The following is a 27,272-nucleotide window of genomic DNA, read 5'->3' as shown; positions in this document are numbered from 1 at the left end:
CATGCTCATTAAAGAAATTTTAGAAAATAGAGAAATGCTAGATTAGGGGAAAAACCTCTTATGCGTGAACATTTTGATGTATTTCCCCCCATTTTTTCTAGGCATGGCTTTGTTTTTAATTTAAAGAGCTGTGTTCTTGGAGTTTATATCCTTTTTCGTTATTTACAAAAGCAATTTATGCTCATTGTGAGAAATTCCAAACATGCCCGAGAGTACAGAATAAAATGTGAAAGTCTGCTGTTTGTCAAACTCCTACTCTAATCCTACTGTCCTCCCCAGAGGCAAATATCATTAACAAGTCGGGATGCAGCTTTGTAACCTGTCCCTGTGAATTCACACACATACATACACACACACTTCGGAGTTAAACATAAACATGTTATTTTGCAGCTTGTTTTTATTATCTTTAGCATAGGTGGTAGATATTTTTCCATGTCAGTATCAATAGCTGCCCCATTTTTTTTTTTTAAATAATTGTCCAATACTGCATTTTTCAGCATTTCAGACAAGGCTACAATTAACCTTTCATGCATATATCTTGGTGTGTGTGTTGGAGCATTCATAGGGTAGCTTCCTTAAAGTGAAATTGCTGAGTCACAGCGGTTTTGTTTGTTTGTTTGTTTTTTGTTTTTTAATTTAGATTCTACCCAAGTATACTCCAAAGAAGCTGCGCCAATTTAATGTTTCACCAACCACGTATGAGACTGGCTATTTCCCCACATTCCTCTCCAAGTTTTGTTATTTTTATCTCTCTTAGTGGGTAATTTTGATTCCCATTCCTTCAATTATTTGTAGTTGATAATCTTTGCAGGGTTTTATGGTCAATTTTGTTTTTTCTGAATTACTTATTTATATTATTTACCCATTTTTTATTGGATTGTATGTGTTTTTCCTGTTGATTTTTTAGGAGCTCTTTGTATATTTTGAATATTAACACTATGTTTGTGCCAGATCATTCAGCTGTTACAGCATAAATACCACAGACTAGATGGCTGATAAACAGCACAAATCCACCTCCTGCTACTTCTAGAGGCTGAGAAGCCCAAGATCAAGGTGCAAGCAGACCTGGTGTCTGCTGAGAGCCCAATTCCTGGTTCATAGACAATGGTCTTGCTGTGTCCTCACCCGGCAGAAGGGGCAGGAGTCTCATCAGGGTCTGTTTTAAAAGGGCTCTAATCCCATTCGTGAGAGCCTCACCCTCGTGACCTGACTACCTCTCAAAGCCCTACCTCCAAAGACTGTGACACTGGGGGTTAGGTTTCAATAGATGCATGTGGGGGAACATGTATGTGGTAAAAACTTTCTACCAGTCAGTGACTTGTGTCTTACCCTTGTTTTGTTCTTCCTCACAGCAGACATTTTACATTTTTATGTGCTCAATTCAGTTGATCTTTTCCTTTGTGACTCCGGAGTTTCATGTCAGCTTGGAATAGCTCCCCACTTGGAGATTATAAAAAGAGTCTTCCCTGTTTCTCCTGGAACTCTCAGAGTTTTCTATTTTACAGTTAACCTTTAATCTGTGTGAATTATAGTTTGTGCCAGGTATGAGAGGTAGACCCAACTTTTAGTCCAAATGAATAATGAATTAGCCCCAAATCTGTCCTTTCTGATTTGAAATGGCCCTTTTATCATAAACTAAGTTCACATCTATTTGAAATTCTACATCTGGATTTTTTTTTTTCTATTTCACTTATCTATGAATTCTATTTTTGTGCCAGAATCACATCATTTCAATTACCATAGCTTTATGGTAATTTTTGCTTTCTAGTACAAAAAGTCCTCCCTCATTGTTTCTAAAAGATTTTATTGCCAGTTTTTTTTTTATTTTTAATTTTTATTGATTGATTTCAGAGAGGAAGGGAGAGGGAGAGAGAGATAGAAACATGAATGATGAGAGAGAATCATTGATCGGCTGCCTCCTGCACACGCCCTACTGGGGATCGAGCCCGCAACCCAGGCATGTGTGAACCTTTGAACCATTGACCTCCAGGTTCATTGGTTGACACTCAGCCACTGAGCCACGCTGGCCAGGCTATTGCCAATTCTTGTACATTTACTTTTTCCAGATAAATTTTAGAATAAGGTTTTCCGTTTCCCCCAGAAATTCCATTGTGGTTTTGGTTGATTTCCCTCAGAAATTCCATTGTGATTTTGGTTGAAATTGCACTGAATGTGTAGATGGGTTGGGAAAGAACTGGCATTTTTACAGTAGGGAATCTGCTTTTACAGGACCAAGGCATGCCTCTCATTTTTCAGATCTTTGTTTATGTTCTTTAATAAAATTTTATAGTTTTCATCATTTAGGCCTAGTAAATTTCTTGTTATGTTTATTTCTAGGTACTTTTATAGGTTGTTTTTTTTTAATTATTGTGGATAGTATCGTCTTGCCATTGCATTCTCTAATTGTTTGTTGCTGGTAAATAGGAAAGTTATTGATTTTCGTATATTTCTTTTGGAACCAACCATCTTCTAGAACTCTCTCATTAGCTCTAATAGTTTTAAAGTTGATTATTGTAGCTTTCCTAGGTTAGGCAATCATATTAGCTGCAAGTAATGTAATTTTGTTTCTTCCTTTTCAATATGTATGACTTTTTTTTTTTTTTTTTTGGCTCTGACATAGCTAGTGCCTCCAGAACTGTATTAAAGAGAAATGATAGGAGAGCCTTGGTAGCAGCCCCATGATTCCCCCAGAGGAGAGGCTTAAAGGCAATCACAGTTTTCACTAAATTCTATAGCACAGATCAGTAAAAATGACAAAATTGCTAAAGATGTTTTTATTCCCCTTTTCTATAAGACTGAGAAACTATGTGCTGCCTCTATTAGGTAATATTATTTTTTAAAATCTGGGGTGATTCATAAAGGACTGATGGCAACTAGAGGAGGAGGTGCTAAAAAATAGATGGGGCTCTGCGGCACCATCGCTAGACGATGTTGGGTATAATTTTGTATCCTGATTATTTTGCACTTATGTCTTTGGCATTCTCCCTATTATTAGAAACCTTGGCCCCAAAATATTCCATGAAGTGGATATCTCACAACTTATTTAACCATTCCTCTTTCTTTGACATTTAGATCGACTCCGGTTGTTCACGTTATAAATATTGCGGTGAAGAACATTGTTGTGTGGAAAGCTTTCTTTTTTCTGAATTTATGATTATTTCTTTAGGAGCGATTCCCAGAATGAATATTTTTTAAGACTCTTGATTCTTATTGCCAAATTGCTTTCCGAAAGCAGTCCATCACTTTACGCTGCCACCGGCAGTATGTGACTGTCTGAAGAAATGGGACTTTTAAAATTAAAGATTATGAAATATGTAGCAGGGGAAAGAGAATGGGTTCTGGAGTCAGACAGTGGGATTTGAATCCTGGTTCCTCTACTGCCAGACAACAGGGTCAGATGTAAAAAACAACAACTCTCTGATCCTCTGTTCTCTGTCTGTAAAATGAGTGGCTACTTTGCCCAGCCGGTGTGATTCAGTAATTGAGCATCGACCTATGAACCAGGAGGTCACAGTTTGATTCCCGGTCGGGGCACATGCCCAGGTTGCAGGCTCAATCCCCAGTGTGGGGGGTGCAGGAGGCAGCCAATCAATGATTCTCATCATTGATGTTTCTATCTCTCCCTCCCTCTCCCTTCCTCTCTGAAATCAATATATATATATATACATATATATATATATATATATATACACACACACACACACACACACACACACACTAGTAGCCCGTTTGCACGAAGATTCGTGCAATAGACCTTCATTCACCTGGCTGCCTGCACCAGTTTTCTGCCGGCACCAGGGACCCAGGCCTTGGTTGTGGCCACCGCCTTCTGCCTTCTTTCAGGGTCCGGGCTTGGCCCTGGGCGGTGGCCTTGGGCTCGGCTGCACCCAGCGTCCCTGCTACCCGATCAAGGCTGGGAAAGCCTAGGGCGGCTTTCCCCGGCCTTGGGCTCTGCCACAGCACCCCAGCGTCCCAGCGATCGCAGGAGCCAGCTGACCCCCCAGGTTGGCTGGCTCCTGCAATCGGAGCAGGCACCGCGCTGGCGCCCAAGGCCGGGGAAAGCCTCGGGCGGCTTTCCCCGGCCTTGGGCTCCGCCACACCCCAGCTTCCCTGCAACGGTTTCCTGGTGGGCGTGGTTGATGGGCATGGCTTGGTTGGTGGGCGTGGCTTGGGTGTAGCGAAGGTGCGGTCAATTTGCATATTTGTCTATTATAAGGTAAGATAAAATATATGAATATATGAGTGGCTACTTCTTTCTGCAGTCACGCTGAAGAACAAATAGGGGCTGGCACTTGGCACAAAGTAGCTATACACAAATGAGAGTCACCTTCCTTTTATTTGGGCTGTTTTCAGAGGTTTTTACTTGCTAACCAGTTTTGGAGACTTCCCCTGGAAAGCATGTTGTAAAATTAGGAGAGTGACTTCTATCCCTTACCCAAGGCCTGTCTGCCGGGGGGAAATCTCTCCCCCATGGTGGGCCACTGGCTCCAATGTAAGCTCCAATACCTGTTACATAGAACTTCCCACGGGCTTCCTGCCAGGCCCAATCATAAGTCTCCTGAACCCAAGTACAAGGAGCAGCAGGGCCAGTGTTCCCAGTGGCACTAGTGGCAGGGCTGCTGGGGAGGCCACGGCCCCGCCCCAACTCACTAGTGGGATTCTCTCCTGTATGGCTCTCACCCAGAGCAGTGCAGTTGTCACCTGCTTCGGTATCTCGGTTCCAAGCTCTGTCAGTCCTCCCTCCCATATATCTTCCCGGTCAGTCCCTCCCTCTGCAGTGCCAGCTCCCCTTCCTCACTCAGGTGCTCCCACACCTGGAACGCGGAAGCAGCCTCCTCCGAGTCCCCACCGTTGCTCCTTTCATAGGTCCTGTCTTTCTGGTCTGGCCCAGTGTGATCCTTCCAAAAGTCCCGGTCTGGCCTTGCCCCTTCCCTGCCGAAGCCCCTTCACTGGTTGTTGTCACCACAGGGTTTATAGTTCACACTCTTCACTCAGCACTCAGGGCTCCCTCCAGCTGCTGTCACCCTTTAGCTATGCATTCCACTCATGCGTGAGTTTATTCAAGAAATCTGTGTCAGGGACCTGGTGAGGTGCTGGACTCACACAGTCGTGCACCACATAACGGCATTCAGTCAACAAAGGACCAGTATGCCATGGTGGTCCCATAAGATAATAAAGGAGTGGAAATTCTTATTGCCCAGTGACGTCATCGCTGTCATAACGTCGTAGCGTGATGCATCACTCACGTGTTTGTGGTGATGCTGCCGCAGACAAACGTAGTGCACAGCCGGTCGTATAAAAGTACGGCACACAATTACGTACAGTACACAATACTAGCTGGTGATAATAAATGACGATGTTACTGCTCTATGTGTTCCCTATGCTATACTTTTATCATTGTTTTAAAGTGTACTCTTTCTGCTTATTAAAAAAAAAAATAAGCTTGCTGTCAAACAGTAGCTGTGCTACACCGGCAGCAGCCTCATCTCTTGTTTACCGGGTCTCTTGATTGCACCATTTCCTCTTGCACTTGATTTAATCTCATGTTATTTTGTGCAGTAACATGCTGTACAGGCTGGTAGCCTAGGAGCAATAGGCTAGACCATCTAGCCTAGGTGTGGACCAGGCTAGACCATCTAGGTTTGTGTAAGTGCACTCTGTGGTGCTCACACAGTGATGAAATTGCCTAATGACGCATTTCTCAGAACGTCTCCTCATCGTTAGGCAGCACATGTCTGTAACTATGATTTGTTTCAGGCTAACCAGTCTGGAATAAGAATTGTATTTGGCAAACACTTCTTACACTCTTGAGGCACCTGGTGCGATGCTGAGCACTTTACATGCATAATCTCTCTTAACCCTTTCAGTAACCCTCTGAGGCAGGTATTATTTTCACTCCCCTTGTTTTATAGAGAGGGAAACTGAGGCTCGGAAAGTTAGCACAGGGTGCTCAAGATGGCTCTGCTAGGAAGTACTTGAGCCAAGTTCTATGACCAGAGCCCATGCCCTCAGCTACTCAGCAATCCCAATTTCTCTCGTGTGTCTTATACCTGAGAATTCCTATTAGACAAACTTGTGGTCTTCTCTATACACTTACCTTACAGGAAATATGGGCACAGGATTCACATAGCTTCTGATTAGCCAAATTACAAAACTCACCACTGACCAGGGGCCAGCACAAGAACTTGGCAAATTCTCAACAGGGCTTAGATTCCTGCCTTGAACCCCGGTTCCCAGCACCCCAGTTCCTGCCTCCTCAGGTGGCACCCCGTGCCTGGGTTAGTCATGGCATCCCAGGAGGGGCTCTGCCTTTCTCTCTGGACCATCCACAGCCAGGCTTTGCAGGGCACTCGATAACTGCACTGAATTAAATTGGACTGGATTGAACCAAATTGAATTCAGAAGTAGATATCCCCAGCAGTGGCTGGGATTTCAGCTCATTGTTGTACTGATCATCTTGTGGTAGATAGCATCGCCTCCCCCGTAAGTCAGGCTAAGCACTGGGGTGTGTGAGGATAGTATATCTTAAGGGGTTTCTTGGCCTTTCCCGCATAGACCACTGGAAATAGATTTGAGTTGTTCGCGTTCTGTGATGTCATTTTCTGATAGGTCTCGGAAGTCAGAAAGTGTGGGCTTAAGTATCTTCTGTGCCACTTGTACTGCTGCAGATCTTGGGCAAGTTACTTAAACTCTCTGAGCCTCTGCTTCCTCATCTGTCTCTGTCCCAAGGGGATATTGTGGGGATTAAAATGAGAAATTGAATGTAGAGCTCTTACTATGCCTTATGCATAATAAGAGCTCAACGGTTTTGACAATTATAATAATTGTTCTTCGCTCCCTGTCTCTCCTGTCTGTGATACACCATATGGGGTCAGCAGCAGTAAGGGAAGGGCAGAGGCAAGTAATCAGAAGCATGATCTTCAGGAGGAATATTGGCCCAGGGACCCTGGAAGCAGGGGGAGTTTCCAGGATTCACTGGGGGCCCCAGCTCCATCTGAGGATGGGTCTGGAGTTGGTTAAATTGCCTTCCATTGTGGCAGGGAAAGGCCTGGGCATTCTGATGTCCACTGTGTGTCTGCTGTGGTCACAGGTGACTCTGCAGGGAGCTAGAGTGTGCCCTGACTTTCAATGTGTTGAGCTGGCCCATGAGCCCCTGCCCTGTCTCTCCCCTTCCCAAGGGCCTAGCCTCTCTTTCTAGCTACGTATATGAAGATTATAGAATAGTTTAAGCTCCGATCTACATGGTAGCACCTTTCCCAGTACCTTCCCACTTCCACATTCCAAATCCTGTAATACAAAGGGAAGGGCTGTATCTGAGAGTGAGCAAATGAGTGAGATACCCTGGAAATGGGGGTGTTGTTTTCCAGTTCAGAGGCACGTGTCCTCTGTGGGCGACCTCACCAAGGGATCAGATGGGCCCTTGAAAGTGGACCTCCAAGAAGCTTTAGAGAGTTCCCATATGTGTTAAGACCTTCCAACTTCTTAGCACATGAATACAGCTAGACAGATAGAAGTTTCTAGACTTCATGCTCACAGAATGTGACTTAGTAGATTAGGGCTATGACCCAGAAATCTGCAATTTAAATGCCCACCTTAGACCATCTTGATGCAGCAGATCAGAGAGGACCTTTGGGAAATACAGACTTAGGAAAAGACAATTGTGAGGGGACCCAACATCTAACAACCTCCCACCATTTGCCATATTATTGACACTCATTGATTCCTCATGCTCTCCAGTGAGGTAAGTGCATCATCCTTTATCGTCCAGGAGGTAATTTGAGACTCTGAGATATTTAGCAGCTTGCCCAAAGAAGTACAGCTGGTTACCAGCCAAGTCAGAAGTGGAACCCTCCAGGTCTGTCTGACTCCAAAGCCTTTGACCTTTGTTCCCCAACACATCACATCCTAAGAGGAAAATAACACCTGTTTTCAAGTACTTAACTTTCCATCTGTCTTATGGAAGAAAGTTTAGATGATTGGCAGAAACTGAAACAATGGGTAGTTGCAAGAGTCAGACCTTGGCTCAGTGTGAGGTCTAATAGAATAGAATAGCTTTCTTCAGGAGACCAGTGGAGTTTAGGTGCTGGACACACTGCAGGCCGTGTACAGGGAATTCATGAAGTAGGCTGGAGTGTGACTTTGAACCCCTTTCAAGCCTGTAATGTGTAAAATATAGTGTTTTGATGAGATAACTCCCTGAGTTTAGTCCTCATGTTTGCCCTAGACCTGTGGTCGGCTAACTGCGGCTCATGAGCCACATGCGTCTCTTTCGCCCCTTGAGTGTGGCTCTTCCACAAAATACCACGGCCTGGGCGAGTCTATTTTGAAGAAGTGGCATTAGAAGAAGTTTAAGTTTAAAAAATTTGGCTCTCGAAAGAAATTTCCATCGTTGTACTGTTGATATTTGGCTCTGTTGACTAATGAGTTTGCCGACCACTGCCCTAGACTTGTTATTGCATTTGTGGCCTTGAAGGGAGAGGTGGGAAGGAAGAAGGGGGGAAGGAGGGAAAGCAAAGAAGGGGGTGAGGTAGGTAGAGGGGGGAAATAAGCTAGTAGGACAAGGTGTGAGAATTAAGAGAATTAAGGATGCTGAATCTTTTATTCCTCACTGAGTCATTCAGTTATGAGACATCTGAGAAGACATGTCGTGGCCCCAGAGAGATGAGTACCTCTGGTTTCCTTATGGCTGACTAAAGGGTGTGGTGTGCCCAGCGTTGTCTTACTCGGTACCCAGGGCTTTAATGAGGAACCTCCTTGAATCAACCTTCAGATGATCAGGCAAGTTTTCACATGTGCCATTCTCCCTAGTGCCAGCACCAGGCCTGGGTCTACAAAGGAATAACAGCGAAGAGAAAGGTAGATATATTTCATTTCTCTTTGGTCTGAACCTCTCAAATGGGAAGAGTCATGACATAGGCAGCTCTAGAGAGAGTATGAAATTACAAGTGTTGTCCATTGAGCAGCTCGTCTTTTGAAGCGTCTCATTAGATCCTCTTCATCTGAGTCGGTTTCAGTCCTCCAGACTCAATTACCTCCGGCCGCCGCTCCCCTCTCCCCACCGAAGTTCTGCCATAGCCCTGTGGACACCAGGGCCCACATTTGATCCCCAGCTCTACACTCATGAGCTGTTTAATCTTAGCCAAGTCATTTAACCTCGTCGAGCCTCATGCCCCGTTGGTGGGATTATAAATTGGCACGGCCTTTTTAGAAGGCAGTTTGACAGTAGTGATTAAAAGTAAAAGGTGTGGCCCTAAACCAGTTTTGCTCAGTAGATAGAGCGTTAGCCTGCGGACTGAAGGATCCTGGGTTCGATTCTGGTCAAGGGCCTGTACCTGGGTTGCAGGCTCCTCCCTGGCCCAAGCCCTGGTCAGGGAGCATGCAGGAGGCAACCGATTGATATGTTTCTCTCACATCAATGTTTCTCTCTGTCTTTCCTTCTCTCTTTCACTTTCTCTAAAAATCAATGAAAAAATATCCTCTGGTGAGGATTAAAAAAAAAAAAAAGTAAAAGGTGTGTATCTCTCTCAGGAATCTATCCCAAGGAAATAGTGAGAAGTTAGTGTAAAAGGATATATGCAAGGATGTTCATTGCAGTGTTATTTATTATAGTGGGGAAAAGGAAACAATATATGTTCAACATACATGGTTCAGTAAACTATGGTCCATGTGGCTGATAAAACATGTAGCAGTTAGCTTCAAAGAACATTCAAAGAAATTGGAAAATGCTTAATATGGTAGTAAGTGATGAAAATCAACATATAAAATGAATACATAGTATGAAATAAAATCTTTACACATACATGTATATATGATAGTCATTTTAAAAGACAATAAAATGTTAACACCATGAGTTCCGAATGGAGTGCTGGTGTTTTATGTTCTTTTGTATTCTCTAAAAATTTTACAAGCAGATATGACTTTCTGGGTGCAGAAAAATCAGTAAAAGTTAATATATATTTTAATAGCTACCACCATATACAAGCTTCTTAACAGGATTGTCATAATCTGTCCCCATCCTGAAACAGCAGCTTCATCGTCCTTCAGGTCTCCCATCATCATCAGCACCCCACACCATTCCCATGTGCTGTGCTTTAGCCACCCCAAGCTACTTACCCTTCTGTTAACACATCATAACTATTCGTCCTGTTACACCTTCATTCTTCCTGTGTTCTCCATCTGGAATAACCTTCTCCACACTTTTCAAGAACCCATTCAAGTATCCTTACCTCTTCATTGACAGTTAATTATTTCCTGCTCTTTTCCCCTGTATAATTTTTATATATACTTATATAGTTATTTAGTATCTTTCATTTCCACTCTCCTTTTCTTCACAATCTATGGGAACCCCAAGGAGGGAAGGCTAACTCTGTCTTTGGAGAGTCAGGAAAGGATTCACAGAGGAGAGGACATTTGATTGGCTCCTTGAAGAATGAATAGGAGTTTGTTGGTTAGAAAAAAGACAGTAGATGCCCCACACAATTCCAGAGCAAGCTCCCAGCTGGAAAGTTCTTGTGCTATTTTTGTCATAACCCTATCTCACTGCATGGTGTGCTGCATGGGGGTATGTGTATCTCCCTACAAAACAGTAGGTCCTTGAGGGCAGAAAATGTGCCTTGTTTCCTTGCAGTGTTCAGCACCATGACACATGCTGGGCATCATAGATACATTTTTATCCCAAAGTATGGAGATCTGAAATTACCAATCCAGTATTTACCTTTCTCTTTGTCTCTATGCAAACTAGGAAGAGAACATATCCTTGTCTCCTGTCACTGGTTACAAGTACAGGCTCAGAGACACTGAAAATACTCTATGAATTGTCTGCTCATTTGAACCAAATTGAAGAAGTTGCTTGCCTGGTGGGCATTAAGAGGATCTCCTGTAACATTTGGACTTCATTTGAGTATAAAAATTGCACCAATATGAGATTTACTTTCCCTTTAAAAACAAACAAAACACAATTTCAGAATGATGCCTTTAAAATAAATCCTGTTTGAGTAATGTTTCTCTTGGATTCATAAAATCTTTATGGCAGTCTTTTCTCATCTCATAGACTCTCAGAAGTAAGAGAGAGCCAGAACCACTGAGCTAGAAGTGGGGAGTGCAGTATTTTCTCTCATATGTGGGTCATACATTAGTGTAAATAGTTTTTACGGTAAATGCAAATCCAATACTGACTAGATATTAGCTTACAAATCCTAGCTCTGTCCAAAGTGCTGAATCTCTGAGAACTCTCTGAGTAAAGAGTAGGTAGTTTGGAAATTATGTATCCATTCAGATAGAAGGTTTGAATATCTTCAAACATCCAGTAATAACCATACTGGGGATAAGAACACAAATACTGGCAGAAATAAAACATGGATGAACAGCTTAGTACACATCCCCACTGCAGAAAGAGAGAATGAGAATAAGTTGGTAGAGCTCAGCTTTCAACCCAGTTATGCAAAAGAACACTGACCTGAGAGCCATGCATTTATTCTACACACGTTTGAGTGCCTACTGTATACTAGGCATTGCTCAACCACTGACCAGATACTTACCTTGGGCAATTTACTTAACCTCTCAAGCCTCAGATTTTTAATTTAAAAAGTTGGGATAATAGGATCTCACAAGATTACCGTGCAAATGAAAATAATGTTTCCAAAACACTTTGCACAGAATTTAACATGTTATGTTAGTATTTTGTATAGTACATTATGCTAAGGTTTTTAGATCCATTATTTCATTTATACTCTCATTTACTGCACACCAGTCACATGGGATACATAGGTGAGGAAAATGAGGCTCAAAAGAATGGAGTTAGTTAACTTGCCCAGGTTCATACAGTTGGATAGTAGTGTGGACAGAATCCAGGGCCAGCTCTTTTTACAATAAAAGCCAATGCTCAGAATTACGGTGATGCTGGTTAGAACAGGATTTGAAAATAGACCAAGTGTCCAGATCAACAACCAAGGAAATAAGACAAATTCTACCTTCATCTGGGCTGGCATGCTTGAAAAGGCAAATTCTAAGGTAACAGGTGGTCACGTGACCCAGGTTCTTGTTTAGGTCAGAGACACTTTTGGGTTGATGGAGACAGGAGATAAATCCCAACTCTCAGGAGAATGGGGCCAAACCCCAGCCAGCTAGAGTTTCACCAGGCTCTCAGCCTATGAGGGAACCAGAGGGGGACCCAAAAATGAGCAGACCAGCCAGGCACGTAGGTGGAATGATTGACAGAAAGGCTTCAGGGGCTCCAGTGGCTAAGTCCCAGAGTGTGCATTAGCCCACTGGCTTGCGGGGAGAGGGCAAGCAACAGACTATTTCCAGAATCCACTAGGCAAAAAGGGAAGGGGCTTGTGATGAATTGCAAGCTAGGGACTCACTGATGGGACAGGCCAGGTTGAACTTGAGTATGTGGCGAAGCAGAGGCTGGGCAAAAGCTGGCATCACAGAGCCACTGTCTCACCTATTCCATTTGGAACCTCCAGCCCAGGAAAGTCTGATTGTGCTGGGCTGTGTCCTTGGAATGGAGGCGAGGGGGGCTTCTGAACTAGTGACAGTACATTGTTTGGTGGTAAGAATGTGCTCTTTTAGTTCAAGAGCTTATGATTCAGTCCTACGGATTCCACATAAATATATATTCTCTTTGCTTTCCTCCCTATGGGGAATATATAGTTATGAAGCACGACAATACCCACCCTGTTAGCCCCAAAAACCATCTAAAACTCATTGAAATAGGAAAGGTCACATCTCAGTAGTGTCTTTGGGGCTGGCTTTTCCCATTTATGACCATCCAGGCTGTCCTGGGGCCTCTGTCTTCCAGCTCTGACCTTCCACGGGTATATTTAAACATAGAGTCTGGCCAGCCACCAGGCAGGTAAGCAGATCAATAAGGGCTGTTCATGGAATTGCACTCCCAGGGCTTCTGTGTCTACTGCCTTCCGCCCCTGCTGCCCCTGTCAGATCAATGTGGGGACCAGATGGCTGTGCTGTGGCATAACAATGGCCCTTTTGCAGAGACTTTCCTCAGTCCTTCTCTTTTAAGCTGGAGAGGTCAGGGGCCACTGCCCCACACCCCAGAAGCTCTGGGGAGGCCTGTGTTGTTTCTGATAAAGTCAGCATGCGTCTTAAGTATGGAGTCCCACTTGCCCGTGTGCCATCTGGTCTGTCCCTATTAGAGAGAAAGTGTGTTGTGTACAGGGAGCCCATGGGGCTTGGCCTCGTCTTCTGCTGAAGCCGAAGGGAAGGCATGCTGTGTTGGAGGAAACAAAATAGGAGTGTGAGGTCATTTCCAACGCCTGCCCTTCATGCCGTGGTGGTCTCATGGGACGGCTCCTGGCTTAGGAATCCAAAGGGTTATTGAAGAAATACCGAAAGTGCCGGAAGCAGGTTTCTCAGGTGCTGCACAGTTTATTCCCCTTCGCCCTGCTTGTTAATCAGTACAAACGGTCACCCCAACCCTTGAGTCTGCCTGACCTCCTAGCTCTAGGGACCCAACTGACTCCCAGTTTATAAATATCTTGATTGAAATTATCAAGAGAGAGAATCTGATTGGCTCAGCTCATTAGTCAAGTGTCAGCTCCTTGGCCAATCAGCTGATGCTAAGAAGGGTCATACCCAAGTGGTACAAGCTTGGCTCCAATGCCCATCCCTTCAGTGGTTGCGAGGTAGGGGCATAGGGGCGAGGGGGCAAAGGCAGTTCTGAGAATAGGGCTCGGGTTGGGCAAGCAACCCCAGGTATATCTTCTACAGTGGGTTAACCTTTCCGTCTTCTCTTTGCTCTCCCTCAGGAGGTAATGGAGAAAACTACTCTTTTTTCTACCTCCTTGAGCTAAACAAAGTAAGACAAGCTAAGGGCCTGGCACTCTGTGAAGAGAACTCAAGAGCAATTTCAGGGTGTCCTCGCCACTACAGTAATGTCTGTCTGGGTTTCAGTCTGCAAAAGGAAGCTCTGTAAACACCAGGGATTACTGTGATTATTACCAATCCTCTAGCAGCTAAATTTCCCAAATTCTCAGAGTTGTAATACCTTGGGATTTAGAGATATAATTAAGAACAGATGAGCCTCAGAAAGATTGGTGACGATGATCTGGGGTTGTATCAAACAGCAAGGGAATGTTGATGTGAGTTCCAGCACTTCATCTCTCCCAGGTGGTGAAATGTGACCTTGGGGAGGGAGGCATGGTCAGTGGCTGAAGGACCTTCGTACTGGAGTCACTGGCCCAGGAGTCCTTGCCTCCCAGTCACCCAGAATTGGTGACTCAACTGATAAACCCACTCATCAGGGTAGGGCTAGGCAACACCGAGCAGCCTTGGCCATGGTGCTGTGGCCAACTTGAACAGCCTTCCACTGTTACAGGATCGAAGAAGGCTGACCATGCCTGGTCCATTTCCTCTGGGGCAGCCATTTGCCTTGTGCCCGCACATAGATCTTGCCACAAGAGGGCTTTTGCTGCAGCATTGGGTCATTCCTTACCCATTTAGTTTTCACGCTTTCCCCAGTGTTTTTCTCTGACTTCAGTACTTACTAAAAGGCATGGAAATACCAAGAAGGCAATACTATGTTTTATTTGATCTATTGACCACAGTGACCTGAATATATATAATCTGTCATGCCAAGAATATTTGTTTTTATCTTTGAAAAGGAAATAAGTACTTTCCAAACCAGAGCCAAGAAAGCAGCTTAGACCGTCCTACAAGCAAAGGTCTGGGAGCAGGAAGTTCCAGGGCATTAAATCACCATCAGAAGTTGACTAGCCTCAGAGCCCTTGCAGCAAGGGATGGGAAGGAGCAGTGATCCAACAGCTACCATGGGAGGCAGTAGAGTGGGTGTGCTGGAGCCAGAATGCCTGAGTTCTTCTACTTGATAACTGTGTGACCTTAGATAAGTTGCTAAACCTCTCTGTTCCTTTGTCTTCTCACCTGCTAACAGAGATTATAAGAGAATCTGTCTCATGGGCTTGATGTATTAGATGAGTCATACATGTAAAGTACTTAGGGCAGTGGCTGGCATATAGCAAGTGCTGAGAGTGCTATGTTTTGTTCTCAGGGGCTTTATACTGTGTCTTTTAATTTTATTCTCCCAGTAACCCCGGGAAACAGATTTTTGTATTCCCATTATGTAGAAGACATTGAATCTCTGATGCTAGTAAGCAGCACAGACAGATTTCTAAAGTGGACATGTCTGGCTCCCAATCCCATGTTGTATCTATTTTCCTATCATGTCCCCTCCATGGTCATACGCCTGGCCTCCTGTAATCATACCCCTGCTCTCCAGCCCCCTGAGTCCCTCCGCACTTACCTGAGTTTCAGTTACCTGGAATCACAGTGCCACTAACTATGACAGCTCTTCTCTGAGCCTCACCTGCATTATTGCTGCCAACTTTTGCAACAATGGGGCTGAGAGAGGACAGCAGAGCCTGAGGGCTGAAAACTGGCCCAGCACCATCAGGTCGCTGCAGCGTTGCTGGGAGCTGGCCTGGCCGAGACCTTGGTGCTCTCTTGCTAAACATGAGCATCGACACCAGGCATAGCCATGCTGTGATTGATGGATGAAGTAAAATACAAGCCTACTTCATACTCATGTCTGCACTCACACAAAAGCAAGAGCATTTCCAAAATACAAAAATGACCAAATATTCCTCCCTCTGCATCTTGGCCCATCTTCTTTATGACTTACAACTGTGCCTTTCCATTACTCCTCCCACCTTCTGGATAAAATTTATTAAGCACCCCAATCAGAGAATCACGCCTACTTCCTAACAGCCTCCAATCCAGAGCAAAGCTCCTCTTCCTTGAACCCTTTCCCTAATCACCTAACACAAACCCAGACCCTATAGTAAGTTCTTTCCAACACTCCAACCCCCCCGCCGCCATCCCTTCCCCAGCCGCCCATAGTTCCCTGTACTATGTACCCTCCCTTGTTGCCACGAGCCAATAATCCCAACTTTGTTCAGCTGCAGCTGGGTTCCCGGGGGTCTCTGGCTTGGGGAGGAGAGGAGGGGAGGGGTGAGTGGCCATCCACACTGCCTTCTGGAATTAAATGTGATGATGCCTGGAGAGCACTTAGAAATAGGGCCTGGTACACAGTAAGTAAGTGACATGCTAGTTTGGGACATTATACTGATTACAAAAAATGTGCCTATCCTTTGGCCAGAGCTGGCGTGCACCTATGAAATCTCACTGGCCAGCTCTCTTCTTTTCTGAAGTCCCTGCTGACACCTCTTAGGTGTGCCTGGACATGCAGCATGCCCCCTTTGCATTTCACAGACCTTTACTGCCCACCACAGACCCCATGCCTGTGAAGAGCTTTATCAGTCATGACATTCAGGGTGTGGTGTGCCCTTTGGGCCTCCTTGGAGGACATGCTCTCAGGGTGGTTAGGTAGCACAGAAGGTGGAAGAGAGGCCAGGTCAGCAGAGGAGCGACAGTCAGGCTTCAGCAGCCCTTCCCACTTCCTGGCAGAGCAGACACTGCAAAGAGAAGTTCCCTCGCCCACTTGCCAGAGCAGCATGGCCAGAGGGGCCTGGCCAGATTCCTCCGCACAAATGCACTGGCAGCTGCATCCGCGAGGGGCAGCCAGGGGGAACACAGAGGTCTCCCTGCCCATTGTGGCTAATTGCAGATCATGCATTAAAAATGCAGAGCCGCATCTGCTCATTGCAATGTGAGTATCGAGGAACTTACGTGGCTTGTAATGACGGGGTGTGAAGGGAGGAAGATGCTTGTTCTGCCTGCGGGCCAGAGGCACAGCTGTGAGCAGGGAGCCTGAGGTGTGGTTTCTGACGCCCAGAAGATTCTCTGGGTGCCAGCCAAGCCCTTCCTCAGAGGTGCCAAGGGATAGATCCAGGTATTTCTATGGAAATGCGAAATTACATAAGCAGTCAGGCACAGAGTGTGTGTCTGGGTATCCAGGGGTCCTTCTGGCCCAACTCTGCAGAGTTCCTGGGAAGAGGGGGACCAACTGCTGCCAGGTGGGGGACAGGAGGAGCAGTGTGCATCTCCTTTTCTAGCAAGCATGTGCTGAGCACCTAGCACCCAGCCTCGTCTTGGTTCCTCCTCACAGTTCATGCCTCATTGCATTTTTTAATAAATAGGACTAGAGGCCTGGTGCACGAAAATTTGTGCACTGGTGGGGTCCCTCAGTCTGGCCTGCCCCCTCTCACAGTCCGGGAGCCCTCAGGGGATGTCCTACTGACGGTTTAGGCCTGCTCCTGGTCCTTGGGAGGCGACCAGGCTGATCAGGGGAAGGCACCACCCCCATCACCCAGCTGCTGCTACCACTGCCGGCCGCCACGGCTGCCTGCCCTTAGCCCTCGCAGCCTCTATGGCTTTGTCCAGAAGGATGTTTGGCTGTCCAATCTAATTAGCATATTATGCTTTTATTATTATAGATTATTATAGAAGACTAGAGGCCCGATGCATGAAAATTTGTGCAAGAATAGGCCTTCCTTCCCCTGGCTGCTGGCACTGGCTTCCCTCCAGGCCCCAGGCTTCCCCCCTTCGGCTGCTGGCAGGCACCCAGGACCCAAGCTGGCTTCCCTCGGGCCACCCACAGGCACCCGGGACCCGGGCTGGCTTCCTCTGGGCCACCTGCAGGCACCTGGGATCCAGGCTGGCTTCCCTCTGGCCCTGGCTTCATCAGGAAGGACGGCCGGAATGATGTCTGGAAGATATTCAGTCTAATTAGCATATTACCCTTTTACTACTATAGATAGTTACATGTAAATCACCTCAGACCATACCAGGCAAGGCATAGGCAGTTGATAAAAGTTTGCCGCAGCACCCTCCCTTTATCCATGGTTTTGCTTTCTGTGATTTCAGTTACCCATCGTCCACCATGGTCTAAAAATATCAAATGGAAAATTCTAGAAATAAACAATGCATAAATTTTAAACTGCACACCATCTCCTAGTGTGATGAAATCACATCTGGCTTCATCCTGCCCGGGATGTGAAAGGTCCCTTTGTTCAGCATCTGCATGCTGTGTGTGCTGCCTGCCTGGTAGTGACTTAGCATCCCTCTTGGTTATCAGACAGACTGTCACAGCGTGGCAGTGCTTGTGTTCAAGTAACCCTTATATATTACTTCATCATGGCCCCATGATGAAGGGTAGTTATGCTGGCAGTTCAGATGTGCCATCGAAGTGCTTGTTAAATATTGTGAGAAGGTTACCAGGAGCCTAATGCTGCGTCACAGTGCCTGCATCATTTCCTCACTTCATCTCATTCTGTGGGCATGTAATCGTCCTGCGTTATCACAAGAACTGTGCGTTCAGTACAAGATACTTTGAGAGAGAGAGAGAGACCACATTACTTTTACCACAGTATATTGCTGCAGTTGTACTATTTTATTATTAGTTATAGTTGTTAATCTCTTACTGTGCTTAATTTATAAGTTAAACGTTATTATAGGTATGTATATATAGAAAAAGCACAGTATATACAGGGTTTAGTACTATCTGTGGTTTCAGGCACCCACTGGAGTGCTTAGAATGTATCCCCTGTGGATAAGGGTTATGTCTACTGTATTATTATTTCATTTCATGTCAAGCCTTATATTCAGTTTTAAGGCTACTGGGATGACTATAGCAACGTCCCTGCTCTCCTCCACAAGTTAGGGTACTAAACCATCGTTAGAATGTGATATTCAGTAGGAGGCGATGTTTCCTGGAAACACAGAGAGGGGTGGGAGGGTGAAAGAGGGCTTCCTGGAGGAAGGGATACCTGACCTGAGTCCTGTAGGACAGATGGAAGTTCAGCAAACCTAAAAGGTAGGAAATTTGATCCCGGCCTGGAGTAGCATGTGCAAAGGCCCTGAGGAGTTTTAGAATATGGTGTTTCTGTGGAGCAGAACCTTAGGATGAGTGTAGTAGGTATCTATCGCTATGTAATAAATTACCCCAAAACAAACGGCTCAAAACATTGATTATCTTACATTTTCTGTGTGATAGGAGTCTAGGTGTAGCTTAGCGGGGTTCTCTGGCCTAGGGTTTCTCACAAGGCTGCAATCAGGTTGTCTGTCAGGGCTGCACTCATCTCAGAGCCAGACTGGGGGAAGAGACTTGCTCCAAGCTTACTCACATGATTGTCTGAAGGACTGAGCTCCTCAGTGCTGTTGACTAGTTCTTTTCCACCAGGCGGCTATCAACAGGGCAAGCCAGAGAGAGACAGTAGGACAAGAATCACAGTCTTGTATGGATAACCTAATCTCAGAGTGGCAGCTCATCACTTGTGCTGTGTCCTGTTTGTGAGAAGCAAGTCACTAAATCCAGCCCACACACAAGGGGAGGGGAGGGAGTACAAGGGCATGAATATCAGGATATAAAGATCATTTAGTCATTTCTGAAGATGTCTACCACAACTGCCCTCAGGCCCCCAATGATTAATGTCCCTTCACCATGCAAAACACAGTAATCTCTTCCCAGGGTCCCCCAAAGTCTCATCCTATCTTAGAATCGGGTTCAGGTATGGATGAGGGTCTGGGGTATGTTCCTTAAGTACAGGTTCTAGAATACTCTTCCTCTGGATCAGTAGGTCTGTGAAACTAAAGAGACAAGTTATATGCCCCACGTGCCCAATATGTACAGGGCTGGGATAGGCCTAGGGCAATGGTTACAGACTGTCCTACTCAAAAGGGGGCGGGGGGAATATGGGCATAAAGGTGTCTTTGATCCATAACAATTCTGAAATCCATCCAGGAAGATACTGGTAGATTATTTTATTCGTTTCAAAATCTAGAAGTAATTCTCTCTGACTCTTAGCTCCACCTTCTGAGCTCTTGGTTCCTCCCTCTGAGACATCCTTCTTTTTTCATGAACAGAAACACATGTTTGAGGCTGACTTTTCCTCAGTCGGCTTCCTACTGCCAGGTCTGGGTGTCCCCTGACCTTTTACTTTGTGCTGTCTCTGTCCCTGTCAGGCCAAGCACACAATGTTTCTTCTGATAATAGGTTTTCTTAAAAACTTTGTGGGTCTCCTAGACATCTCATTGAGATTCACTTACACAAAAGCCACACCCACAGATTTCTCTGGGCTAAACCCCTGTCTACCTCGGGCTTCTGCTGGGATGGCCAGGGGACAGTGCTCTCGGGCCTCCCAGAGGTGCTGTTGTTTGACCTAGGATTTGTGAGCCACCCTAATCTCTTTAAAGGGCCTTTGTGTGACTAAGTAAGACTCTGATCCCCTTGATCTGCCCGAGGTCTTAACCAGAGGCTGCAGTCACAGCCTCGGCTTTATCTCCAGTCCACCTTTTCCTGATAGTGCTCAAAAACCTTTTTATTTTTTTAATTTTAGCATTTTTTGCTATCTTGGGAGACTGAGGATTTTCAAAACTAGCAAGTCCTGGATCCTTTTTATTTAACAGTCTTTCCCTCATTTTGTATCTCTTCTCACATAAGCAGCAAGAAGTAACCCGACAGTACCGTCCACACTTAGCTTGGACATAACCTTAGCTGGGTCACTAAGTTTAATAGACGTATGCTCTGCCTTCCAAATAACGGCAGACAGCAGTGTCACTAGCTTCCTATGACCACATAGCAAGGGCCCCTCCCCCAGTGTCCAGTAACCTGCTTCTCATGTCCTCGGAGCCCTCACTGGCAGCATCCTTAAAATCCAGATTTCTCTAACGAGCTCCTCAGAACTCTCCCAACCTCTCCCACTGCCCAGCTCCAAAGCATCTCACGTATTTAGATATTTTTCCGGACACTATCCTTCTCTTGGTACCAGCATGTGCATTCATGATCTCTTTTGGTTTGTTAGAAATTACCCCAAACCTAAGTTTGGCATGAAACAACAACTATTCGTTTCTGTGGGTCAGGAATCGGGCATTCTTAGGTGGGCTGTCACAGCTGCAGTACAGGTGTCCCTGGAGTTAGTGATCCACTATAGTGATCCAGTATAGTGATCCACTCCACACTCACTCACGGCCGTTGGCAAGATGCTTAGACTGACGGCCTGTGTTCTTCACTGGGCACTGATCAGAAGCTACCCTCTCAGTTCCTTGCCACAGCAGCCTCTCCATAGGGCCGCTTTTAGCATGTCAGCGAGCAAGCAGGAAGTGAGAGAGAGTCAGTCTTCTATAGCCTAGTCACTTCTGAAGAAGGGACATCCTGTCACTTTTGCCCTATCCTGTCTATTAAAAGTAAGTCCCTAGGTCCAGCCCTCACTCGAAGGAATTGCACAAGGGTGTGAGTACCAGGAATTGGGGATCCCCGGGAGCCATGTCAGAAGCTGAGTGTGGGGGATAGTGCAACTGAAGAGGCAGCAATGGCCTGATTGTGCCATGTCAGACTCCCATAGGTGATGGCAACCATGGAAACCTTTCACTGTTGAAGGGGAGGAGTCTCGAAACATTACTCAGTAGCCAGAGCAGAGGAAAAATTGGAAAGAGAGTGATGGGTGGGAGAACTGTTGCAAGGAAACTGTCACAAGGGGATGGCCACACAAGCGCACGCTCACTGTATCACTGGGGACCTGACCCAGAGGTCAAAGCCAGTCTCCGGGGTCACATGGCCGCTCAGGACCTTTGGCTATGCTCTTCCTCCTATTTCAGCTGTGTTTTGTGTGTTCTCACCTTCTTTAAACCATCCTTTAAATCTAGGGCAGGCACCCCGGTCACGGGACACTTCTTGCACACCAGACCTCATTTGCAGTGACATCCCAGACATTTCACTTCTTCCCCTGCACACCTGTAGCAGGTACTGCTTGTGGGAGTGTGATGAGAGGTGCAGGCCAGGACTAAAGGGTGCCATTGCCTTTGTGACCTCACCCTCTCCATGGACCTGGTCCTCAGCCTTTAGTGGAGGCTGAAATCAGCTATAAGATCCCAGTGTTGCGGTGCAGCCCAAACACTAACTGATTGTTTGCAACTGGGATCAACTTCGCTGTTGGGATTTGAGGGAACCCCAGTAAATAAATATATCTCTTCCCCTGTGAGTTTAGAATTAATTGGCAGGTGCGGGAGAAAGACAGATGAGGATCAGCCTGTCACCTTTACTGCTGATGAACCCGGTGGAGAGCAGACCTGAACACACTCCGCAGCGGGGGCGGGGGGAGGAGAAAGAAGAGCATGGTCCGCCTCATCCCAATTCACGCAGAAGAGCCAGGCCACCTCTTGGGAGTGAACATCCAGGCTGCAAGGGGGAGAGAATTCCTCTGTGGTCCTGGGAGCGGGAGCCTCAGGGCCACAGGGGAGCTTTTAGAAATGCAAAGTATAGGTGCGACTTCCGGAGACATTGAATCTAACTAGGCATGGGCCCACATCTGTGTTTTACTAAGCTCGGAGGTGATTCTAATACAGGTCAAAGCTGAGACCCACTGGTCTAGTGGTAGCTGTTCTACATGGAAATAGGAGACCCAGGAAGAAATGTTCCCCTGGAACATTCTGCCAGCTGTGCCCACCTTCCCCCACCCCTCCACCCCTATTCCTGGAAAATGAAACTTAAGAAAAGAAGTTCCATAGTAGATTTTTAGCTTACAGCTGCTATAAGGAATGCCAGGTAGAGTCTCCTCTCCAAAAGGGAAAAATGTCACAGATTTGGTATTTGCTAGTCACACCTGTTTCTCTCACAGACCGTGGAGGGACTAGCATCCCTTGTTGGCATTTGATAGTCTCTGAAGTCTCTAGAATCACCACTAACTGGAAGTTATGGATGGAAGCATATGGCTCTTCATGCTCTGTGGCTCCCCGATTGTACTTAGATTGCAAAATAAACTTGATAATGCCTGCCCCTCTCCAGCCTCATCTCACCAACACACTCACACCTTCAGACATCCTTTCAATATGCCAAGCTTGCTCCTGCCTCAGGACCTTTGCACTTGCTGTCCTGCTGCTTGAAGAACTCTTTCCTCAGACCTTGACATGCCTGGCGCCTTCTTGTCCTCTAAATCCAAACCCACATGTCATCTCTGACCACCCATTTAAGGTGCCATCAGCCCCACATATCACTGTCAAGCTCACTGCCCTGGTTTATTTTCTTCAGAACACTTGACACTTTCAAAAAATGACCTGGTGTGTTTGTTGACTTGGTTCTTTGTCTCCCCCTCACTGGAAGATGTAAGAGATCAGGGACCTTGCTGTATCCATAGCATCAGAACAGTTCCTGGTCTATTGCAGGCCTAACATTTACATAAATATTTGTTGAATAAATGAATAGATGAATGAGTTAATGGACACAGGAAAAGGCTCTAGGAGCACAGTGGAGTGTTTTGTCAACAACCAGAGGGTGATGGGCCCAAAGACCCTGCCTTCCTCTTCCCATGGGGAGGGTCACCTGGGCCAGTGGAGCAGGTCTGGAATGCAGGCACCAGAGCTTCCACCTGCTTTTCCTGTCACCCATTATCTTAAGCATAGGCTTCCCCCTTCTCCTCGCCCTGCCCTGCCTCCCCCTTCACTGTCATTACATTATAGTCATTAGAAGCCCGCAGATTCGCACCCTCCGGTTGGCTTTTTCATAAAGAAATGTTAATGGAGTTATTTTTCAGCAGGGGCGCTGCAAACTGTTGTCAAAACGCTGACTTGGCCACCCATGTTGACATAATTAATCACACAGGAAACCAGAAAGGGGTGGCTTGAGGGCTGGGGCCCGCTGTGTAGGGGGCTCTTCCCAGAGAGGAGTGTGCTGTAACTCACAGCCGCGCCCACCCAGAGCCCACAGGTCAGGCTGGAAACAAGACAGCGCAAGTAGAAACATTACCAAGTAGTTCAAGTCAGGATCCAATGAGCACTGGGGCGGGCTCCTCCAGCTTCAAGCAATTAAACAGGTAGGGTGGAGACTGGAAGGAGAAATACGGTTAAAGACAGTCTCTTCTAGAATTATAAGGAAGGTGGCATTTATTGAGTATTGTATTAGTTATCTGTTGCTGGGTAACAAATGAGCCCAAGCTTATTGGCATCAAATAACATACATTTATTAGCTCACTGTTTTCTGGGGGATCAGGAACCCAGTTACAGCTTAGCTGGGTCCATTGCTTGAGGTCTCAAAGGGCTGAAATCAAGGAGTCAGCCTGAGCTGAGTCCTCCTCTGGGGCTTAGCTGAGGAAGGACCTACTTCCCCACTCGTGTGGTTGCTGCAGTTCCTGTAGTTGTAGGACTGAACCTTCAGTTTTTTGCTGGTCATTGGTCTAAGGCCACCTTATCTCCTGAGACTTCCCACTGTTCCTTGCCACATGGGCTTCCCCAGATTGAAAGCTTGTTTTGTCAAACCAGCAAGGAGAATCCCCAGAGCAAATCAACCAGATGGAGTTTTGTGTATCATCACATAGCCATGGAAGTCGCATCCCGTCCTCCTTGCCTTACTCTCTTGGTTGGAAGCAAGTCACAGATTCTGCCCACAGTTAATGGGCGGGGATCGTACAGTGGGGTGTGGGGGAGGGGAGCCATGGGAGAGCCTAGAGGGTGTTCACCACAGTCCCTATTATGTGTTAAGGGCTATGGCAGATACTTCTGCATGTGTTACATCATTTACTCACTAAAACAATCTGTAAGGCAGGCGTTACCACATTGCATAGATGAGAAACCCGAGACACAGAGGATTGGGAACTTGCCCAAGGTCCTGTGAAGGTTAAGATGGGAACCACTTGTATCGTGACACCAAGCTAATCTGTGCAAGCTTAGAAGCTGAGGTTCAGCATCTTTTTAGTGAAGAGCAGGGCCTGAGGGAGGAAGGGAAGGGGATAGCAAGAAAGTTAGGTTATAGCTCTCCATGAGACCAGGAGGAAAGGAATGGGTTTGGTTGCATGTTGAGAAAGAAGAAAACCAAGAACACTTATGTCTGATGATCTCTATTTTCTCAATGAAGCAGAAAATGTGGGTGTCTCCTGAGTGAGTGGAGGTTGGGCTGGAGGGGATGCCAAGCCAAGTTGGAACAGCAGCTCTGGGGAATGGGAACGGGAACCTTGCCAGCATGAGTGCAAGGTTGCCAAGTAGCATAAAGCTGCTTCCTCCGGGAAGACTTCAGTGGTTGCCTTGGAGGGTGGTATCCATCCTGCCCCAGCATGTTGGGTAGTCTTCACTTTCCTCATCCTGCCTTGCAGTGCTGCGGATTATGCCCACATCCTCCATTCTCATCAAAAGGAACATTCTCACCGAGCAGGAACCTAACAGTAGTCCCTGTTGCACTTCCTGGCAGCCAGCACAGGGTCTAACACATGGGAGTCCTACATAATCCAGGATTCCTGCCTGATATTAGACCCTGAATTTCTAAATGACACCATATTACCTCTCCTCTTCAAGGTTCACCCAGTTCTGAAAGACTTTTCAAAATATGTATTTTTCACTTTTGAAAGTAAAAGTTTAAACAAGTCCATCATGGACTAAGGGTTGGCGGTGGGACTAGGGAAGTCTGTTGCATGCATAGCCTGGTGACGAAAAAGCAGGCTTGCGGGTAGGCCCAGTCTATTTGATGTCAAGAAGTTGAGAGCCATTTTAAAATATTCCATATGAATCTATATTGATTGGTATGAAATGTTGCCCACAGTGTATTGTTGCCTGAAAAAATTGTTGTCTAAAATTACCTGTTTTGACTCCTTTTAAGTGGCAGAAAACCTAAGTCAAACCATCTTAAAAACTGAAATGTGAGGCCATCTTCAGTGAAAAGTGAAGCCTGAGAATGAGCAATGGCTGTCATCAGCCCCCAGGGCTGCCTCCTCCCCTAGGACTCCTTGCACAAGTCCTGAGACCCACTCTGATTGGACCAACGTGGGTCACATGCTCATCACTGAACCAATCACTGAGGCCAGGGAGATTCCATCTCATCAAACCTTGGTTGGGTTGAATCAGGGTGCTATGAGCAAGAGGAAAGGGAATGGATGCCATGTGGTGATAAAGGCAGCACATCCCTATTTTCTGTATGCTATGCTTATATCCACAGAAAAATGGGTGGGTGCCCCCAAAATATCAACAGGGTTTTCTCCAACTTCTAGGACCTGGGGCACAATCAGGCAGCTGTTTTTGTAAAATCAGCCCCGAGCTTCATCCTGACTAGGATAGGGACCACCACTGGAGTTTCATCCTGGCTGCTAATGGTATCCAAGCCTTACCATGCCGTGGTTTATGCTGCAGGACCAGTTCTGAATTAAGGGTTATGGCAGATACTTTTGCATATGTTACATCATTTACTCCAGGCTTCTGACCTCCTGGTGAGGAGGCTGGCAGGATTGGTGTTCATCTACCTACCCTTGAGTAGGACCGTGACCCTGAGCAGGGCCTTCCACCCTGGATAACTACTTGGAACTGGAGACTCCTACCTTCATGACTCCTGGCGTCTTAATACCTAGAGACTCACACACCCCCGTCCCCCGCCCAAATGAAGCCCTGTAGGTGCTGACCACATCCCTTTGGCCACTGTTGCCACATCTCTCAAAGTTGTCCCCTCCCCAGATCAGTTTCCAAATCCTACCACGCTACTCTGTTCTGCAAAGCAGCAGCCACGGCCGCTCTAACGCCACACACGAGACCAGGGACAGGCAGCACAGTTGAATGACCTTTTATTTCTAATTGGAGCCACCAGCTTGAACGACCTCAGCCTGCCCACACCCCCTGCACGGGTTCCTCGCCGACCGTCTGAGATTCTTCCTGGCAATGCGCTGCTCGCGGTAGACTTTCAGTTCCTCGTAGTACTTAGCTCTCAGAATAGCCGCTCTCTCCTCGTACAGCTGCTTCTCCATGTCCGCTTTTGCAGACCACAGCTTCCCTGAGGCCTTAGCCACCTGCACGACGGACCAGGTGGGATTCTCCCTCTTCAGCTGGGCATAGTGGTCTTGGCAGAAGAGTAGGAAGGATGATGGAGGCCGCCTGGGTGCGAGTGGGTCCCGCTTTCTCCGCTTTTTCTTCTTGCCAACGTAATTCATCATCTCTTCCTGGTATCGGGCTTTGTCGAGCTTGGCCAGGGCTTCATATTTGGACTTTTCGTGCTTTGAGATGGACCTCCATTTTTCCGAACACTTTCTAGAGAACTCTTTAAAGCCAAGGAAGGTATTTGGCTGCTGCTCCTTAAACTTGTTTCTGTAGTTCAGTAAGAAGTGGATGTAAGAAGAGACATTAACCTTGGGCCTTAGCTGGATTTCTTTTGCCATGTTCATCAGATCATGTTTTTCTGGATTCAGTAACTTGGACGGCAGAGACTTTTGTCCCCACACTCCAGGAGCAATCTAGAAGGTGCTCTGCTTGTGGTGAATTGTCCTGTCTGTAAGAGCTGCAGTCAAGGGCCGGCCTTTTCAGTGGTAGTGACATTATTAGGTCATAGAAGGAGATTGTGACATCACCCACAAGCTGGCCACTCTTGGCATTTGCAT

General features: G+C 46.3%; 2 protein-coding genes across 2 annotated transcripts in view; one reads left to right on the top strand and one right to left on the bottom strand.

Annotated features, from left to right (window-relative positions):
* The window catches only part of CSMD2 (CUB and Sushi multiple domains 2), a 545,662-nt gene that overhangs the window by 230,398 nt on the left and 287,992 nt on the right, over positions 1 to 27,272 (top strand). The gene's annotated exons all lie outside the window — the stretch shown is intronic.
* On the bottom strand, positions 26,449 to 27,183 carry HMGB4 (high mobility group box 4). The gene has a single exon (XM_008157032.3). The coding sequence runs from the start codon at positions 27,057 to 27,059 to the stop codon at positions 26,472 to 26,474; it is 588 nt and encodes a 195-aa protein (XP_008155254.1). The 5' UTR covers positions 27,060 to 27,183; the 3' UTR covers positions 26,449 to 26,471.

The sequence above is a fragment of the Eptesicus fuscus genome, chromosome 9, assembly GCF_027574615.1.
Source record: "Eptesicus fuscus isolate TK198812 chromosome 9, DD_ASM_mEF_20220401, whole genome shotgun sequence".
NCBI classification, from domain to species: Eukaryota; Metazoa; Chordata; class Mammalia; order Chiroptera; family Vespertilionidae; genus Eptesicus; species Eptesicus fuscus.
The sequence above is the reverse complement of the archived record's forward strand: the minus strand, read 5'-3'. Positions and strand labels throughout refer to the sequence as shown.